This window comes from Juglans regia, chromosome 13 (assembly GCF_001411555.2).
Source record: "Juglans regia cultivar Chandler chromosome 13, Walnut 2.0, whole genome shotgun sequence".
Taxonomy (NCBI): domain Eukaryota; kingdom Viridiplantae; phylum Streptophyta; class Magnoliopsida; order Fagales; family Juglandaceae; genus Juglans; species Juglans regia.
Window position 1 is genome coordinate 35,739,214 of NC_049913.1, and position 20,088 is coordinate 35,759,301.

The 20,088-nt window shown below is 35.0% G+C and overlaps 3 protein-coding genes across 4 annotated transcripts; 2 read left to right on the plus strand and 1 right to left on the minus strand.

The window, feature by feature from the left end:
* The first annotated feature begins 974 nt into the window (after positions 1 to 974).
* Positions 975 to 7,765, plus strand: LOC108984657 (auxin response factor 17-like). The gene is made up of 4 exons (XM_018956685.2): positions 975 to 2,443; positions 5,082 to 5,838; positions 6,579 to 6,629; positions 7,452 to 7,765. The coding sequence occupies exons 1-2, from the start codon at positions 1,367 to 1,369 to the stop codon at positions 5,793 to 5,795; spliced, it is 1,791 nt and encodes a 596-aa protein (XP_018812230.2). The 5' UTR covers positions 975 to 1,366; the 3' UTR covers positions 5,796 to 5,838; positions 6,579 to 6,629; positions 7,452 to 7,765.
* A 1,342-nt stretch (positions 7,766 to 9,107) lies between these two features.
* On the plus strand, positions 9,108 to 13,502 carry LOC108984656 (protein GrpE). The gene is made up of 4 exons (XM_018956684.2): positions 9,108 to 9,424; positions 11,420 to 11,929; positions 12,858 to 13,105; positions 13,188 to 13,502. The coding sequence occupies exons 1-3, from the start codon at positions 9,182 to 9,184 to the stop codon at positions 13,071 to 13,073; spliced, it is 969 nt and encodes a 322-aa protein (XP_018812229.1). The 5' UTR covers positions 9,108 to 9,181; the 3' UTR covers positions 13,074 to 13,105; positions 13,188 to 13,502.
* Positions 13,503 to 14,757: 1,255 nt separating this feature from the next.
* Positions 14,758 to 17,961, minus strand: LOC108984653. 2 transcript variants are annotated; one of them, XM_018956679.2, is made up of 3 exons: positions 17,772 to 17,957; positions 17,416 to 17,569; positions 14,758 to 15,022 (listed from the first exon to the last, which is right to left on the minus strand). In XM_018956679.2, coding segments are annotated over exons 1-3 (276 nt in total). In that variant the 5' UTR covers positions 17,893 to 17,957; the 3' UTR covers positions 14,758 to 15,021. The 2 variants fall into 2 exon arrangements, with proteins under 2 accessions (XP_018812224.1, XP_018812223.1); XM_018956678.2 differs by lacking the exon at positions 14,758 to 15,022 and having other exon boundaries at positions 17,411 to 17,569; positions 17,772 to 17,961.
* Between the last annotated feature and the right edge of the window lie 2,127 nt (positions 17,962 to 20,088).

Consider the following 20,088-nt stretch of genomic DNA (forward strand, 5'->3'; position numbering starts at 1 on the left):
ATTTTCCTTATTGTATAGTAAAAAAAAATGTCTCTTGGAAGATTTGTCCGTAGAGGTTGAGTCATCATTTTCTATAAAGTGTGAGGTTGAGTTTCTATTTAGGCAGAATGTTATCTTTTAGACGTTTGTTTGTAGAGAGTATGAGTAGCAGTGAAGTTCAGACCAGTCTAGTAGTGTATTAGTAGAGCTTCAAATGGTTGATATGGAAATATCCTTACATATATCCAGTCATGTATTTAAGTTTCTTTCGATGAATAAATTAATGATGACATTTTTCTTAAAAACAAAAAACAAAAAAAAAAAAAAAAAAGGAAAGAAAAGACGTTGAAAATCCTAATTCCAACTTTCCAAGAGACTTTTTATGCTTTTTATAATCCATTGTAATTTCACACGTGAAGCTTTGAACATACTACATCCATTAAATGATCTTTAATACACGAAATATTTCTAAATTAAATGCCTTTTGTTTGACACCATTTTGTACTTGTTTCATCTTCTAGAGTTTTGAAACTTTAGTTATTAATAGAAACATAAAGAAATAAATGCGTTGCTCGAATACAAACAAAAAAAAACAAAACTCTAGGCTATCTCCTTTAAATTTAAATTTTCATAAATGCAGTTTTCAAAATGAAATAATATACCAAATTGGTAAAAAAAAAATTCAAATTCTGAATTTTCAAAATCTTATCAATCTAATTAAAATGTATTGGCATTTTTAATTTTTAATTGACACATAAATAAAAAATAATTTATTTTTTAATAATTTAATATCTTATTAAGAATAAGAGAGAATATTTAAAAAAAAACATGAATAGAAATATCAGGAATTATCATTTAAAAAAAATGAATAAATAAGAATTTATATGAATAAAAAATTAAATTTTTAATAATAAATTTTATTATTTTTAAATAATTATATAATATTTATATCTTTTACAGTTGCACGTAATATTTAAAAAAGAAAAAAAAAAACTTTGGTCCGAGAAACAGACTACTACTGTGTATGAGGTGAGATTGGTGAACGTGTCGAGTCACAGTTACGTTGTCGTGGCAAAAACTGTAAATTTCTGACCAATCAGAGGGCATCCTTTTGTTATGCCACTCCCCCCGCTTTTTGCTTCCGTGCCCGTTCTCCGACGCCAACACGGCACACGCATTAACACATCCTCTCTCTCTCAGCTCATCAGACACTGTTTTTTTTTTAGAGAGAGAGAGGGACACACACTCACTCTCATACTCGCACTCGGAGAGTCCCATCTTCTCGGCGCCCTTATGTTAAAAAACCCTAACCCGATACTTTCTCTCCGTTTTCCCCCAGATTTCTTCCTCATATCCTTCTCTTTTTCCCTTCCTTAATTCCTAGAAGATGCCGCCTCGGGATCCATCTCCGGCCAACAATCTCCGGCGCCTCGACCCCAAAATCTGGCGCGCCTGCGCTGGAAACTCCGTTCAGATCCCCACCGTCCATTCTAGGGTTTACTACTTCCCCCAGGGCCATGTCGAGCAGTCCTCATCTCGTCCCACCTTCCTCTCCCCTCTCGTCCTCTCCAAGCCTCTCATTCCCTGTCAGATTTCCGCCGTCGAGTTTCTCGCTGATCCGATCACCGACGAGGTGTTCGCGAAACTCCTCCTCCAACCTGTTAACGCCCAGCTTTCCTCCTCCTTCCTCGACTCCTCTCGGTTTAATCAGCCCGATCGAAACGAAGGCGCGGGAGAACCAGATAAGCTCGTCTCCTTCTCGAAGATTCTCACACCGTCCGATGCCAATAACGGCGGCGGTTTCTCCGTCCCGAGGTTCTGTGCCGACTCGATCTTCCCGCCGCTCAACTACCAAGCCGAGCCTCCGGTCCAGAACTTGTCCGTTACCGACGTTCACGGCGTGGTCTGGGACTTTCGGCATATTTATCGTGGTACGCCGAGGCGCCACTTGCTCACTACTGGTTGGAGCAAGTTTGTGAACCACAAGAAGCTGGTTGCGGGCGATTCTGTGGTGTTCATGAGGAACTCTAGGGGCCAGATGTTTATCGGGGTCCGCCGCGCAGTGCGTTCAAGCAATGCAGATTGCGGCGGCAGATGGAGCTTGCAGATCGCAGAAGCAACGAAAGGGACGCCGGATGATGATAATGCCTCTGGAAGAGAGGGATTCTCAAGGAGCGGGAGGGTTAGGCTATCTGCGGAGGCGGTGGCGGAGGCCGCGGAGTTGGCAGCGCAGGAGATGCCCTTTGAGGTAGTGTATTATCCGAAGGCAGGGTGGTCGGACTTTGTGGTAAAGGCGGAGGTGGTGGAAGAAGCGCTGAATATGTTTTGGACCGCCGGAATGAGAGTGAAGATGGCAATGGAGACTGAGGATTCATCGAGGATGACGTGGTTTCAGGGAACTGTTTCTTCGGCTTCCGTCCCGGATAGCGGGCCTTGGCGGGGCTCTCCCTGGCGCATGCTTCAGGTATATGTGTACATCGCTTTTGCATATACTGTCTGAGCAATTTTTTAGTTTGATTTCTTTGATCATGTACCCTACGAAATTGCTAGGAAGCACTTTCAAAGGGCTGAACCGCTGAAGTACTGTGTCGGACACGGATACGGCTTGGACATGGCCGCATACGTGTCGAATTAAAAAATAAGAATATTCAAAGTCTGGGCACTTCTGGTACATGGCAGGACACTCAGAACGTGTCGGATAAAATAAAGTTTTCTTAATATAAAAAATGGAGTTATAATTGTTGTTTGAAAATTTTAAGGTGTTAAATATTAGAAGATTTGAAATAACAAATTGATTGGTGATATGCAATCTATTTTTTTTATTGGTAATGCAATCTATTATTGCTTGAGCTTTAGTTTTGAATCTTTTTATTGATCTTTCGGCGCTTGTTTTTTGTGTTCTCATTTAATATAATAGATACGTAATAAAAAAATATATAATATATAATGCAGTGTAAACGATAGATATACATTTATCGTTTAGTCAGCTAATGTGTCCCAGCCATATCGTGTCACATCCATATTGTATCGCATACATATCGTCACAAGAGTTTTTGTTTCATGGTATCCACACTGTATCGCATACGTCTCGTGTTTCTTTGGCAATATGTTTCATTGGGTTGTTTCTGCATTTCCTTAACAAGTTATTGATATGGTGTCAAGATTCGGGATAGACTTTTCATTTTGATTTCAAGGATCTTACATCCAAGATAGAATGTCAGAACTGTAGCTGCTGCATTCTCTTTGCCTGCTGATGCAGCTCTGAATTTGCATCGATTGATGTGTTGGAATGGGTAGTCCCAGTACATTGTTCGAATTGATGTGTCATTTTTCTTTGCTTCATAGTCTATTATGATTATTGAGATGCTAACAACATTTTTTTGATAAGTGATATGCTAACAACATACAGGTAAAAACTAGTAATATTTAGTTTTAGCGATGAAGATTGAGGTGAATATAGCTCCATGTTTGGATATTTGACAAAGAGATGACACTGCACGAAAATCCTTGTTTAACTATGAAAATCTTGTGATAATGTCTTTGACTTTGATCGGAATGCTCTTGAAGTAGTCCAATGGCCAGCATGTGTGCTTACATGATGTAATTGATATTGAATTGAATTGAAGACGGGAGGGACCACAAGGCTTATGACTTGTTCTTTGGTGTTGCCATGATGACACTGTGGCAGTAGCACTGAATACATATTTTTTTACAAGTAGGGCTGAAAATAACGTAATTTTTTTTTTTCCTGAGCATTAATTACAATTTCTTAATAGATGATGAAAAATGAAAGGGAGAAGAGTTGGTTTTCAATAAAGTTTTATATCCCCGAAAGGGCTTTTGAGGTATATGCTACTTATCTTTAAATGTGCTGACATAATGAGGCTTATTTCGCATCTATCTAACTTTGGATTAGAGTACAACATGTATTCTTTTCTTGTTTTTTTCCCTTTGGCGATTTTGAATTGAATTGGAAATACTATCATTTTGATAAGAAAGATCTTGAACACAGAATTGGAAATGCTATCACGGAGGATTATGACTTCTCCTTTGGTGTTGACGTGATGACAGCGTGCCAGTAGTGCTGTTTTTTTTTTAATAAATACCAGTACCATTGAAAACAAATATTTTTTTGATAATGGGGCTTATTTGTTTCTCTATAATTTTTTATTAGAGGACAACAGATTTTCTTTTCTTGTATTTTCCTTTTATTTTCTGTTTACTTTGGGATTTGTCTGATGTGAACAGGTCTTTTAAGGGAACATGACTGTTTACTTTGTGCAAGGGGTTTTTTTGCTTCCTATGAAGTGGATTGGTGATATTTCACAATACCATCTGATAATAAAAATCACAATACTAGTCAGGGCCAGCTCATAGACCCTGTTTCAGCACTATAAGATAAGGTTGAACTGAACAGTATTGGGGTAGTATCGATTGTTTGTATAAACTAACTTATCTTTAGTCCGTTCATGTGCTATTTGCTTATATGTCACTGATCTATTCAAGACTTTGAAGTTTCCAAGCTTTGTTGCTCAGTTACATACATGGATCCTGAGAATATTAATACAAATTGGTCGATTAAACATATGCTTGGAGAGTTTATGCTTGATATTTGTATGTTCCAACTGTCCCAATTCATGCTGTTGATTGTAGATTATAGAATGGAAGTGAACTGATGTTGATCAGGTTATTTGGCAGCATTTTTAATCACTTCTTGTTGTGAAACATTGACAGGAGAATGAGAAAATGATTTGGGTGTGCAAGCCCCATGCGGTTCCTTTGAAAAAAAGTGTGACCCACCTGAAAAAATCCACTTTGTTTTGTGGGTCTCACTTTTTTCTAAAGGGACTGTGCAGGGCTTGCACGCTCTAGGCTTGTATCTAGGCATTACACATTTCTAGAATATAACCACAATTATCTTCTACGTTAGTAATGGTTAACTATGTGTGTCTAGTGTAGTTTTGGTGCCATAGGAGGTTATGAATTTTCACATAGCTTGTAGGGTTGTTTAGATAGTTTTGTGTTACTAATATTGCAAAAATATCTTACCTGCTTTCTCTCTTGACTGATTTAGTTTTTATTATTCTGTCTGTGTATCACAGGTCACATGGGATGAACCTGGAGTTCTGCAGAATGCCAAGGGAGTGAGTCCTTGGCAAGTTGAACATGTTTCGCCAGTATCACCACTCCATACTACATTTCCTCCCGCAAAGAAATGCAGAGCCCTGCAGAATTCTGGGCTGCTTACTGATGGAGAGGGGGACCTTTTCTTCCCCATCACAGGATTTACTAATTCAACAATGGGGCACATGAGCCAATCAATGTTGAATTATAACTCTTTTCCTGCTGGCATGCAGGGAGCCAGGCAAAATCTATTCACCAAATCTACTTTATCCAACGTCTTAAGTGAAAACAATATGTTGGTCGATAATTCCTATGGCAACAACATGGTGTCAAAGCTGAGTACTGTTTCTACCGAGCTGAATATTGGAAGTTCACAGTCTGAAAACTTATCACCACATAGCCAGAGCAGCGTGCATTCCTTTGGCACAGAATTGATTGGAACCCAGTGCTGTAGCTCAACAAAAGTTGGTGCTAGTTGCTTTCAGTTGTTTGGTAAGATCATTCATATAAAGCAACCGGTTGAAAGTGGTTTTGATGATGTTAATAGTACAGAAGATGATAGCATCAAAGCTTACAATGAAAATGAAGGCATAAACAACCCACAGGATCTTTCTTCGACTTACACAAAACTGCTTGACAGGCTTGATGTCCAATGTAATAGAGCCTCTGTTTTTGAGGCATGTACTTTGTGAACTAGTGATTGCGTCTATGTCATGCTGATAAGTAGCTGTACAGGTATGCTTTTCACTCACTGGACTTAACTAAGCTGTTACTTTATATGATGAAGTGAATTGATGCTTGTTCCCATAGATATCTTGTTTCTATTTTTAATCGGTATGTTCCCACAGATATCTTGTACAGTTGTCATATAAATCTTCCTTAAATTTGATTATGATTCTTAGGAGTTTGGCCTACTGGTAACTTGTGATAAGTTTTATGACATGTTTTCCTTGGTGAGAACTTATTCAAGCCTTACTGTAACCTTTGGGGTTGTAGAAGTGTCTTCCATTTTGCCATGGCATTGACGACCAGTTCCACTAAAAGTTGTGTATGAAGTTTCGCTTTTATAAACATTGTAGCCATGCTTTTTTTTTTTTTTTTTCAAAATTGCATGTAGGTAATTTTAGCATCTCATTTAGGTGTGTCTTGTGTATATGTGGATAGTTGATGCTATTCTCGGACACCCGGTGCCCATAAAAAAAATGTATATGTGGGATAGTGCCATTTTGCTAATTAACAAAACTTATCTTACTTATCATCCCATGCAATTACCTTCTCCTTTCCTATGTTGGAAAGCTCCAGATGTATGAAGGAGGGAAACAAGATTCCAATCAATTTCATTGATCATTTTTAATAATTTAGAATATTAGTTGCTACAATTTTCTTGACAAAAGCATTAGCAATATTGTTAAATTGTCTGCAGATATGGTGAACCTAAATCTAATTATATTAACCTTAGTGTCTTTTTGGTACAGGAAGTATATGTGAAGCCTTCATGGGGGTTTGTACTGTCGCATACATCAGTGGTAATCTTCTCTATTTTAATTTGGTGTGTATCATTTGGATATTGGTATGTATTCTGGAATTACGTCAGTGATAATATTTTCTATTTATGGCCTGCATTAAGGATTATAAACTATAGTAATGACCTCGGTGACCTGCGTGAAAAAAAAAAAAGACTATTATTTTCAGTATTTCATACCTAAAAGGAGTGCCTTGTTCATAACGACCCACATACACTGGCACATAGATGGATATTGTGAATTACTAAGCTGTGAAAATCTCTTGCCATGTATTCATTAACTACGGATAGAGATCTCCTAGGGTTCTTGACTGGACTCTAGGGTCTAGAGTAGAAGAGAAATAGATACATAAAGTGAGCCTATAGCATATATTGAGCATTTATACTACCCAAGAAATTCACTAGGGCAGCTACAAATGCTGTTGAGTCCACTTTATGTGTCTTTCTCTCTCTCTCCTACTCTTAGCCCTAGTGTTCGGGCAATAACACTATAGGAGATTCAAGTCTATAAACTACAGCCCGGTTTGATTGATTGGCTTTATGGTCTGTTTACCCTTTGATCGAAATTTAACTGAAAAACTGTGTTGGAGCCTTACAGGTATTAGAACACTTCTAAAAGTCTTTGGATCAGACCTATCAAAACAAGATGTCTTTGGATTAAAGAAACAGTCTATTGTCTTTCAGAGGTCATTATTATTTTGAACCATTTTAACTAGGATGAGGCCGCTCATGCATCTTGAACAGTCATACTGCGAGTCACTTCCATTTACTTCCAAGTTTTGATGGTTTTTTTTTTTCTTTCTTTTAAATTTCCTCTATAATGCAGGTACTTAAGGCAGGGCAGGTAGGCAGGAAGCTGCTTAACTAATTGACCCTTGCAGTAGTTACTTTGTTAGGGTGGTTTGTTTTAGTTTGCCATTTTGGAAACTTGAAACTATTGCAAACTAGGCTTTGGATGTTTGAATCAAGTGCTGATGGCGAACTAAGATGTGATTTGACATTTTTCAGATTGTGGTGTTTTTTCTTTGTTTAGGGTTCTTTGGTCTTATTTGCTTGTGAATGGCTAGGGCATTCCAATATGGTGTGCTTAAATGGTCATGCAAGCATTCTAGTTATAATGGCTGAAGAAATTCTGTTGCTTATTGCTGGCCAGCTTTTCTTAACACTGTTTACTCAACGATGCATAAATATATGATTAAAAAAAAATCACTCTATTTTAATTAAAAAGAAAAAATAAAATTCAGACTCTTTGAAAATCAAATGCATTTTAGTTGTTTTGGAAATATGTCATCGGGTAAAGGTTATCTTTCTTTTTTTTTTTTTTTTTTTAATATAGAAATCTTCTTCTGTTTTTTATTTTTGTTTTAAAAAATTAACAAATGGAAGATTAAACAGAAATAAGGTGGGGAGGCCTCTCCTCCTTGTCGGGACCAAGTGATGTGGTGGTTGAGACGCTACTGAATCTAGCCGTCAAGGATGTCTTGGTCATGGCCATTCTATGCTAGCCTAAGTTCACCACTATGGGGTAAACAAATCCGGCCGCCACAATGTTAGGGTCATCAAGTTATTTATGCAAAGCAAAGAGTGTTATTGATAAAAAGGAATTCGTAAAACTATGGCAATTACATAAGAGTTTCGAAGTCTTTGTATTTTAAGTTATTTTATTCTCAAATCGTTGTGCAAAATAAATTATTCATAATGATAAAATTTGACTTGTAAAATTTAAATTTTAAAATTTATCTTTTAAATTAAATTATATCATATAAGTATTTTATTAAATGTGCTTCACATACCAACTTGATAATAGAATAGTTCTTATATATGACTTAAAATATGAGTTTTTAAAAATATGGATATTGAGAAAAATAATGATAAAGATATAATAGTTAAAAATGAAAAGGATAGCACCACAACTACAGAGGATGCGAAGCCTCTCGATAAGGTCATTCAACTCTTTTTTTTTCTTTATTTTTTTTAATATTTTAAAATATTTTTAAAAAATTATAATATTATTAAAAAATATTTCTTTAATTATTAAGTTAAAAAATATAAAAAAAATTAAATAAAAAAAATTGTCTCAAACCACCTCTCGGTGGCTCAAACATTTCCCAAATAAAAATTGAGAATCTGAAAAGGTTTGAAATTTAATAAAAAAAAAAATAATTCTACGTACTGTTAAGTAAATAAATATCGCATAATCATTTTAAAAAAAATATAATTTATTATTTAAAAATTAAATTTTTTTATATAAATTTTATATTTTATTTATTTTTTTTAAAATGAGTATGTAGTGATTACATAATTCATAATTATAAATATATTTTTTGGACGAAGAGAGGGCGAAAATGAAAAGAAGAAAAAAAAAAAGCGTAGCTAACAAAGTACACCGAGTCTAGTCCGTAAATTAGTTTCATTACTTCGTTAAAAAAAAAAAAAAAAAAAAGAAGAAGAAAAGAAAAAGAAAAGAAGTAACTAGAAAGAAGAAGAGTGGTTTTCCTAACTACAAAGCCAAAGCTCAGTTCTGACTTATTGCAAAGCAAAATACGAACGGTGCTAATGGCGGTGTCTCCTTCTAACCATTCTCTGTTGCCTCTTCGCCTCTCCGCTTCTCTCTCATTATCCACTAAGCACTCCAAAGCCCTAGCACTTTCTCAACCCCTCCATTATCACCACCGTCCTCTTCTCTGCAAGCCGATTCTAGGGTTTCTTCCTCTACCCAACTCATCCCCAATCACCATGGATAACAAGTGCAGGCGTTTTTTCAAATCTTATTTTTCCTCCCAAGACTCCGCCCCCACGGTACGCTGTTTACTTACCTCCTACCTCTGCTTAATGCTTGGTTTTATCTGTTCCTAGTTTGGATCCGGACTTCTTATCCGAACTCTGGATAGGAACTCTGAGGTCTACAGTGGGAGATACAGGCAAATGACAGACTCTTCGGTAATTCACTCGGGCGGTTATTAATGTCTTACAACATGCGACTATTTCTATCTCACTCTACAAGTAATTCTAGATAATCTAAATGCTATTGTTATTGTACTGTTGTTAGCATATTATTATTCTGTTTGAGTATTGCAGCCTGAACTCCATAAGTTTCTCGTTTTCATGCTGATTTTTTTTTCAATTTTTTTATTCATACTCGCAGCTTCTAACTTGATTAGTATAGTTGTATACACAGGGCTATGACTACTGATATGAACTATAGGTCTTGGTGAGAAATTTACTATATAAGTAATAAGTTTCATTTAAAAGCGTATAAAAGGGGTGCGACCAGTGGTGGAGCCAGATTTTTGGTTCACATGGGCAAGATTAAAAAGAAAAGATTAAAACAATGATTAGAAATATGAAAGAAAATAACTAATGAAATAAATAAACAATTCAACAACATTTTGTTAACGATGTAAATGTAACTTTGTTTTTTTGTAAGTAATTGGATGTGAATGCTACTTGTTATGAGTTTTTTTTCAAGCCTGGAAAATTTTCATGAAAGCGTGAAACTATTTGTAGTAAGGTGGCACTTGTCACATAGGTGCGAATAGTATGTCCTCAGGTCATGATACTTCGGTAAATTATCTTTTGTGATGATATTGTAGATAAATAATTTCAGGTTGATAGTTGTCATTGCCTTGGTAAGGTACGTATAAAAAAAAAAATTTGCCTTGGGAAGGTAATTTTGGAGGGAAAATGTAATTTTTTTTTATTTTTTATAAGTAAATGATTATACTGATAATTTAATAGGAATAGGCATCTCCCAAGTACACAAGATGTTATACGGAGGGAAAATGTAATCTTCACATTTGAACCCTCTCCAAGTTGGCATTAATGATGTTTATTTATGAATCTACTCTAGGAAGAGCTTTATAGGAGAGAAAAAGGGGGGTTGTTGGAAGGACTCATGACATGGTAATATGATCCCCCATCATGACTGTTTCAGAATCGAAAATGCAAGCATTCTGATTAAAAATGAGTTCAGAATTGAAATATAATGTATTAATATCCTTCTATACAGTGGTTAATAACCTATGCTAATGATAAAGAGAGGAGAATTTCCTTGGCTAGAAAGACCGACGGACACATTTAAGATTTGCAAACTAACAATGACACAACATCTAGGACACAGTTGGAATTGGTCAATATATCAGCTATCCCCTTGATGTTTCTCCCAATTATATTTTTGATTTATGCATTTACATTATCCACCTTTAACCCAAGGGATTTTGATTATTATGAATCCTAATTTGTCTACATTGATTGAAATTCTCTCTTCTGTTACTTTGAACTGTGTGTGTGTGTGTGTGTGTGTGTGTGTGTGTGTGTGTGTGTGGGATGTATCATCCATGTCTTTCCCAACTCCTCATCGCTCCTAAATCTGACACTGGATAAATACCCATTGGAGGCCTCACATTTTTAAAGCATACATGAACCTACCGTGTGATAAATCACACTTAATCATTCTAACTATCACCCCTATTGCAACTTATGTTTCAGATTGGAGGTCACTTGATCCCCAATCTGAAACAAAGTGACCCCCAATCTGAAACTTAAGTTGCGATATACGAAAAAAGGTGATGTAACACAATCTTAATTGTTGAATGGAGGGAGTAAATTGCAAAAGGAGTGACAGTTTATAAAAAAAAAATTTTGCAGGTAAAGTGACAATTTTGGTACTCTGGTGGTCTCTGGTCATATTTTAAAAGGAGTGGCTGTTTGAGATTGAGGGGGTGAAGTGTAATTTTCTCTGGTTTAATTTTTTTACAGATGCAATTCATAGACAAATTTTGTTTCTTTATGTAGGCAAATGGTATAGAGGAGGCTAGTCATAATGGTGTAAAAACGTCAGAAGGTGGAGATCAAAACCACCTATCCAGTTTAAAGGCACTCATTAACGTTTACAAGGATGCCATTCTTGTTGGAGATGAAAAAACTGTATCTGATATTGAGGCCAGGGTACACATAATAGAAAGTGAATGGAATGAATTGACCCAAAAAGTATCAGCTCTATCATTGGAAATAACTTCTGGGAAGGAGAAATACATCCGCTTACAAGCCGATTTTGACAATTTTAGGAAAAGATCAGAGAAGGAGAGACTGACCATAAGGTCTGATGCCCAAGGAGAAGTAATTGAGAGTCTTTTGCCCATGGTGGACAATTTTGAAAGAGCTAAGCAACAACTTAAACTAGAAACAGAAAAGGAAAAAAAGATCGATGCAAGTTATCAGGGTATATACAAGCAATTTGTGGAGATAATGAGGAGCTTGCACGTGGCTGCAGTACCAACTGTAGGGAAGCCTTTCGATCCCTCGGTAAGTGAAAGCTTTTGATATTTTATCAGTTTTGTGGTGTTGTTTGCTAGTAGTTTTTTTTTTTTTTTTTTGGGGGGGGGGGGGAGAAGGGGCAATTGGAGGTGGTTTTTTTTACCTGACCATAGTAGCACCTTACTTGTTGGGAAGTGGACAGGAGGGGCCTAGATTGTGAGAAGCCGCAGGCGCTCCCGCAATTCGGGTTTGAGCCATAGCTTACACCCTAGTCCAACTAGGAATTCAATGAAGCCTTAGGCGGCTAATACTAATAGTCTAAGGCAAATCTATTTTCGAATCTGAGCCCAGGACCTAGTACATGCCAAACACTTGAGAGTAATCTAAGGATCTTGAGCCACCACCCTTGGTGGTGTTTTCTGCAAGTAGTTACGAGGTCATTTTGCTTGCTAGAATTTTCATGCTCGTGAGCTACCCCATGTAAAGATAACAGATTTTACTGTCCACTCATTTTATACATCCAGGAATCTGATATGTGACATCGTGGATTGGGTCGGGTTCTCTGGTCATGTAGCTTGGTTGAATTCCTCGTGTAGTCCTTGTGTAAGAAAAATGTATTCAGTAATGAAAATTAATCATTAAGATGGAATTGAGCATTACTTGGATACCATTCTTTTTTATTCAATCCTTCACAAAAAAGTAGTCCATCTTTTTTCATCTTTATGCATCCAAAAGTCTAATCTATTGCTTATTGCTTATGGTTTCTTGTTATGAGGGGAGTTTACCACTCTTAGACATTGAGTTGTCCAAATCATTAACCCAAGTGAGATGTTTAATTTCCAAGGCTGACTGAGACCGTGGTAATTAAGGCTTGTATCTTGGAGTGGGAGTCATTAGAATCTGAATTGATAAGTAACTTAATAAATCTTTCCATGCCATCTAAACCTCAACGTGGGCTGCCATTTTGTATTTGCAGCTGCATGAAGCCATTGCACGTGAGGAGTCGCATGAGTTCAAGGAAGGGATTGTAATCGAAGAATTTCGTCGTGGGTTTCAGCTTGGGCAACGGCTTTTGAGACCAGCAATGGTTAAAGTTTCTTCAGGCCCCGGTAGTAAGAAAGTCCAAGTGGCTGCTGACAGCTACAAGTCCACTGAGCAAACTGCAACAGCTGCAGGAGTAGATGAAGTATAGATTTTCCAGCGCAAGCTCAACTCGCTGTGCTGGTATATCCACTTTTAGCCTACCTGGTATTTTCATCAGCTCTTGAAATTTTGTCCAACTTTTTTGTTCCCCGTTTCTTCACAGGCAAATTTAGTTGAGTTCCAGTCTTTTCATGATGGTTTTGATTACCACACCTAAAGACGACATACATTTGTTTCGACAAGAAGGCAGCTCAATGTGCATCCCCAAGAACATTCAGGTGCTCAAAGACCTACTAATAGTTAAATATCTTGTTGAAGGGTGTAATGTTAAATAACTTTAGCATTAAATTTGTTACTGTACCCTTATTCTTGGATTTCTGACCTTCACAAGTCTGTTCCAGGTTATTTATTAAAAAATAAAACAACATTGGATAGATGATACAATGTATCATTGCTGAATAAGGTATCATTGAGTCAATATTTTGTCAAATTCTAAGCAATGATTGATTGGCAAAAATCAAGTAGCATCTATTTAAATGTATGATGAATGCAAACTTCACTAATTTAACAGAAAGTAACTTCTAAATGATAAGAATCAAAACGAAATGTTTGGTTTATATTGTTCTATCTAAGGTGAGGTTTGGATAGTGAGTTGAAATAGGATGAGTTGAGATGAAAGTTGAAAGTTAGATAAAATATTATTTGAATATTATTTTTTAATATTATTATTATTTTGAGATTTGAAAAAGTTAAATTGTTTATTATATTTTGTGTGAAAATTTGAAAAAATTGTAATGATTAGATTAGATAAGATGAGTTGAAATCAACTCTGAATCTAAACGGACCTCTAGTCATCATCAGTAAATGAACCAAATTTTTACATGATTTTGGAGAGTCACTAGGTTTATAAAGAGAATTGTAATAAACCTTGTCTTGGATTAAGTCAAATCTACTCGATGACCGTTTTGACCCAGAATGCAAAGATTCAAATATTAAATAAATGCTTCGTGAAACCCATGGACTTAATGACCGTTTTTACTCAAAAGAGTATTTGTTGCACAAATCAAGTACTATGAGGATTATAAAAGCTTGTAATTATTATTAGACGACAGTATCTTTTCCATCCAAATTATAACCTCAACTCAATATTGCACCCAAAAGTCATCATAACCATTTTTTTTTCTTTCTACTTTTGTTTTTGGTTCAAACTCAGAGTATTTTTATGTAATACATTTGAAGCTCTTATTTCTACCTTTTTTTCTCAACTACTTTCAAATAGAATAAAAACATTATAGAGTGGATACGCAAATCCTCCCTCAAACTATCTCCTAATTTGCAATCACTCCCCAATTATATAAAAATTCTATTTTATGTATTCATTTCCCGCATCTTAAGCATTCAAAGAAGAGTGTTGTAAGCACAAAAAAATTTCACAAAAATAAATTTATAAAATGACATGATTTCAAATGATATATTAAATTTATTTTATAATAAAATTAACTTGCATATTATATCAAGTTACGTCAATTTATGAATTTATCGCATCCGGGTTTGCTGCCTTATTTATGAGCGTCATTGAGGACCCACGAAAGGTTTAATTGAGTAGTCCTTGGAGAGCACTGATTTCTGTCTCGACTTTGTTTTCCACATCCCATATAAGTATAATTGTTTTTTATAGGTAATATTCTTCATAAACATGTATAGCACTAAAACCAAATCAGTCACCGCTCAGATTTGACATGGACGATAAGATTCCACTAACTAAATTAATTTCGTAAATAATTGTGATTGTTTTCCATCACAGTTTGCTTACAAGAGATTACAAATTTTGTATACAACATCTATATATTACAATCAACCGAATCCAATGCTCTGAAGTCTATATGATGTTCATTGGATTAGAGCGTCAATGGTTTCGTTTCGTCCACTTGCCCATCATCAGGACATGCAAAGAATCAGTAGTTTGCTCCCCCTTCCATCCAGAGCTGTTTTTATTTTCTGCAATGATCATTGATGCCCACATTATTTTTCTATACCCCACAAACAGATCTTCAAGTGTGCCATGTACTAAAAATCTACATGCAAGTATCATGAAAATCAAATTGCAACTCTTCGTGTTTTACAAATCTTTACTGTAAAAGGCTAAAAGCACGTGCGAAAAGGCCGGTAAAGAAAGTATGATCCATTGTTAAGCAATTCTTCTCAATGGACCAAGATCTCTGTTAAGCTCCTTTGTAATATTCCCTGTAACTTACTGTAATACAATGGCTCCGTAGAATAGAAAGGATGCAGACGCAGCATTTTGGTTATAGCCCAAAATGGTGCGTCCTGTCGTTCACCATTAGAGGGCAGGAGACGTTATCTTAGCTAGGGAGTTTGTTAGAAGTGCGGTATTTGAGAGAAGGAGGACCTGTGCAAGGGAGAACAGATTGTAAGGCTTTTTTCATAGTAATACGTACGTAGTGGAGGAAGGAATGAAGCCCACTTCACTTCCTGTTCTTGTCTTCGGTTTCCAGACTTAGGGCTTTCTCTTCCCTTCAGCTTCACAACAATCTCCTACAACTTTTGCCTGAATTCTAAGGTTTAGAGTGGATGAGAGGTAGACATATGAAGTGGGTTCCATAACAATTGTTATTGCCTGTGCGAATTTTACCGACAACATTAAATGCTTAATATATGTTGGACTCACTTGACCTTTGTAGACTAAGAATAAGCAAGGGTAACCCTTTGGAGTAGTGTAATTGACTGGGGATCAATGTCTCATAAAGCAACGGTTACTGGTTTACGCTGCCCATCCCCTTCTCCCCTTGGAACCAAATTACTCATCGTCCAATCCCCAAATATTTTTTTTTGTAAGTAAACGGTAGTATTAATAAGGATAGACATAGCCAAGTACACAAGAAGGTATACAAGAGATAAGACCTATCTAGGTCGCTATAGAAGAAACAAGAAAATCATGTACATTTAGGCCATTAAAATATATGCTGAAATTAAAAACTAATAAGATGAAAGAAAGAGCATCCAAGGGTATTCAATGATATAAGCAAAAGTTTAAAAATCTTGATCAACATAAAATGTTTCTGTTGTTTTGCCTTTATCGTCTCTCATGTCATATATGCTGTGGAGCTAATCATTTTAATAAGATGACTCAGATGAGCAAATGCAATTTGTTAGGCAAAGTGACCCCAATGATTTTCTAAATGTCACTTTATCCATGTATATATTGAGATTCCGGTTAGATCTACAGGAATCAGCGTGTTGTTTTTTATATCATTTTTTTCCCTTTTTTTTTTGGGAGAACACCCTCCCCGCCTTCCTCTCTCTCAGCGCGTCCTAGCATAATGCATTTTTTTAGGGGGGAGGATCTGTGCTTCCACCCCTTAAATTTCAAAAAATATTAAACATTGCATTTTGAGGTTCTTTTATAAGGTAAATTCTTAAAACTAGTTCTTTACCCCCACAAAATTACCCCCAAGCACACAGAACATATAATAAGAGACTTATTAATGCACCTAATTAGGAGTTAGACAGAGATAAAAGAAGACATGAAAACTAAACCCATTGAAGTCTATAGGTACAGCCCAAAGAAATAAGGTATTGCGAAAGAAACATCTAAGATCATCTAGAGAGCATTTCCGATCTTTAAAGCTCTGAATTGTACAGCTGAAATTCAATCTTAGCAACATTATTTTGATAGACTAGGATTGAGTTACCAACAAAATCGGACTAGCAGAAATAACTTTTAGTGTTAAATCGATCGCCCAAAAATCCAACTTTTAATGGTTTTCATAAGTTAATGAAACTAAGTGATCATAGTTAACTCCATCCTCCTTAAGGATGACTAGATGTTTTGGGCGTCACTTCTGCATTAGATCCCCTCAGATAGAATCCCAAATAGCTCTAAAGAGGCACTCGAAGCATCTCACCATCAAATGCATCTTGGCATACATATAGGATGTGAATAAAAATGAAAGCAATGCATGCCATTTAGCATATGAATCAAGCGGAAAAAATACACTCAGATATTATTAACCCGCATGTCACCATGCTCTTAACACATTACTATTAAACGCAAAATGGCCATTTACACTCTATATTTGTTATCAGCCAACTAAAGCCAAAACGCTTGGAATAATATTTAGGTGCAGTTTGGATATTGAGTCGAGGTGAGATGAGTTGAGATGAAAGTTGAATAAAATATTATTTTTTAATATTATTATTATTTTAAGATTTGAAAATTTTGAATTGTTTATCATATTTTGCTTAGAAATTTAGAAAAATCGTAACAATGAGACGAAACACTTTCGCTATCCAAAGAGGGTCTTATTTTTATGCATCCACACATTTAATAAATAAATAAAAGAGTCGAAAAGGGCGTAAAATAAAATTACCATCGAGAAGAAGAATTCTGGGCATTCATGCTACTGTAAATCTTAGATAGCCTACGTGTCGGGGGTTTCGGCTTGAAGGGTTTCTTTCGCAAGCCGAATATCTCTTGCACCAGAGGAACGTGAACCAGAACTAGCTTCCACGCCAACCACCAACCTATACGCAAAGCCAAACCCCATCAAATAACTCGTAAATTCAGGTATAAACTGTTCTTCAAAATTATAAAAGAAAAGTCCTCAAAGACCCAGATCCTAATTTCTACCTAAAAACTGATGGAGGCGATACAAAGCCAAACTCGAGAAGAAAGTGGGAGAGTGTAAGAGTACTGCGAGAGAGAGAGAGAGAGAGAGGTAATTACCGATAGAAATCAGGGAGAGCACAAATACGATTGCGAGGACCGGGCGGAGAAGGAATAGCGTGAGGTAATCCCAAGGAGAGAGTGAATATTTTGAATAAGAAGATGATGAGGAGGACTCCATGGACAACCTGAACAAGTCTCTCCGATGTACGACTTTTGTGTCTTTGAGGAATTGTTTTATGGTACCTTTGTTCTTCGAATCTGTCTTAAGTATGGTGGGCTTGGGCTTCTTGTCGGAGTCAAGATGAGCTTCAAGACCATATGCGTGTGTTTATTTAAGGGCCTGGCAGCTGGCTCAATGTCCAGGTCCACTAGTGCCAATTATGACAACTACCGAAAAAGAAGGAACATGAAGTCCATCCCATTTTGAAGTGGTGGGTTATATTAGATGGAAAATGATTTACGTACAATATTTTTTATAATATTTTATATAATTATATTTTAAATAAAATATATTTTTGTAAAATATTTTAGAAAATAAACATTATTTACAATATTTTATATAATTATATTTTAAATGATGAGTATTTTTATAAAATATCTTATAAAAGTAATATCATTTTATAAAAATATCTTTATTTTATAATATTGTTATGTAATATGTTGTGCAGTGTGTTGTGTATATATCATTATTCATATTAGATACAAACTGCTCTTGTATAAGTTTCGTGTAATTTATTTTAAAAAATTAAAATTTATTATAAAATAAATAAATAAATTTCACTATTTTTTGAATGACTTACCTAGCTTGTACAAATCATTTTTTAGACCCATTTTAATAAAATAAAAATATATAGAGGTACAAATGTTTTACAACTTTTATTCTTTCATAAAAATTATAAAATAGTTGTATGAGATTTTTTTTTTTCTAAGTAGTTGCGTGACGTCTATGTATTGTGCATATATCTTTCTAAATTATAAGAACGATACAATATATATATATATATATATATATATATATATATATTATTAAAAAAATCCAAATGCAAAAAAGTGAGGGAGAGGGGAGGGGTGCGAGATGAGCTCAAAGCCTCGAATAACCTCTTGAGACACGCAACTACATGAAAGCTTCGCTTACGGGCAAGGAAAGAGACTAGAATTTTCCTAGAATGTCGCTATGGCTTCTTGTAAAGCCATTTCCTAGAATTTTCTTAGAATTTTCATTTGAGTCAAACAAATCTCAATACAATCAATATCATGCGATATTTTAAACACTAAAATTATTATTACAGTCTTCGAATTGCGAGTTGTAAAAATCACATATTTTATGTCGATAATTAATATTTACAATCGTGTAGTGTATAAGTATTACACAATATATTTAAAAAAAATAAGTAAATACGGGATATACATGAAAAAAAAATTAATTTTTAATAGTAAATTCTATTTTTTTTTTAAATAATTACACAATATTTACGCACTCCACGATTACATCTAGCATTACTCTTTTATCTAATAATGGTATTGAGATTTTCTTTTTCTTAACAAGTCTTCTGAATATATATTATCTTTAAGCACTTCATGGGCATAAAATAATGAGTAATTTTTTCTTTTAAGGGTCTCATTTGGTTAAAGAGATTAGATTAAAAATTATGAATAATAGTGAGATAGTTTGTAAATAATAGCGAAATAGTTTTAATTAAGATGATTAATGAGATATTGGAAAATGATGGAGAAAAAATTGAATAAAAATATTATAAAATTAAAATATTATTAGAATATAATTTTTTAATATAATTTTTGTTTTGTAATTTGAGAAAATTGAATTATCTTTTGTGTTTAATTTGTAAGTTAGAAAAAATTATAATGATTAGGTAATGATTTGATCAATGAAAAAGTTGAAAAGTATTTGTATTTAAATGATATTTGAATGTTGAGATGAGATGAGATTAATTGAGACTATCTGTGAAACCAAACGGGACCTTAATTTTTGTTACTCCCATTTATGTTTTGTGATGTAACATATTTTAAATGAATTTTCTTTAAGTAATTAATAAATGAAGCCTGAGATACATCATCATGTCTGATTGAAGAAAATTAAAATGAAAAATAACAATATTTTAAAATACTTATAATAAAAAAAACCGAATTTAAGAGATGACACCCATAATCAAGTTGTTTTCAATCTCCCTTGACATGAGAGAGAGAACCTTTCCCCTCTCTCTAAAAACATTCAAATCCTGAACCTGGCTTCTCCCCCCTCACCTCCCTCTTGCCCATATTTTCGATCGTTTCCTCTCTTTTGTCAATTTGTGTTTTGTTTTGTTTTTGTTTGTTTTTTAAGTCTAATAATGGAGAAACACTGCTATGGGATTCT

What these genes read in the sequence shown, in the direction of transcription:
- LOC108984653 (XM_018956678.2), bottom strand. Translation starts at nt 17,892, where the DNA reads ATGGAGTCCTCCTCATCATCTTCTTATTCAAAATATTCACTCTCTCCT. An exon ending in GCTCTCCCTGATTTCTATCG is followed by an intron (nt 17,570 to 17,771) that starts GTAATTACCTCT and finishes CTTTGCGTATAG; the next exon opens with GTTGGTGGTTGGCGTGGAAG.
- LOC108984657 (XM_018956685.2), top strand. Translation starts at nt 1,367, where the DNA reads ATGCCGCCTCGGGATCCATCTCCGGCCAACAATCTCCGGCGCCTCGAC. An exon ending in CTCCCTGGCGCATGCTTCAG is followed by an intron (nt 2,444 to 5,081) that starts GTATATGTGTAC and finishes TGTGTATCACAG; the next exon opens with GTCACATGGGATGAACCTGG.
- LOC108984656 (XM_018956684.2), top strand. Translation starts at nt 9,182, where the DNA reads ATGGCGGTGTCTCCTTCTAACCATTCTCTGTTGCCTCTTCGCCTCTCC. An exon ending in CCCAAGACTCCGCCCCCACG is followed by an intron (nt 9,425 to 11,419) that starts GTACGCTGTTTA and finishes TTCTTTATGTAG; the next exon opens with GCAAATGGTATAGAGGAGGC. An exon ending in GGAAGCCTTTCGATCCCTCG is followed by an intron (nt 11,930 to 12,857) that starts GTAAGTGAAAGC and finishes TTGTATTTGCAG; the next exon opens with CTGCATGAAGCCATTGCACG.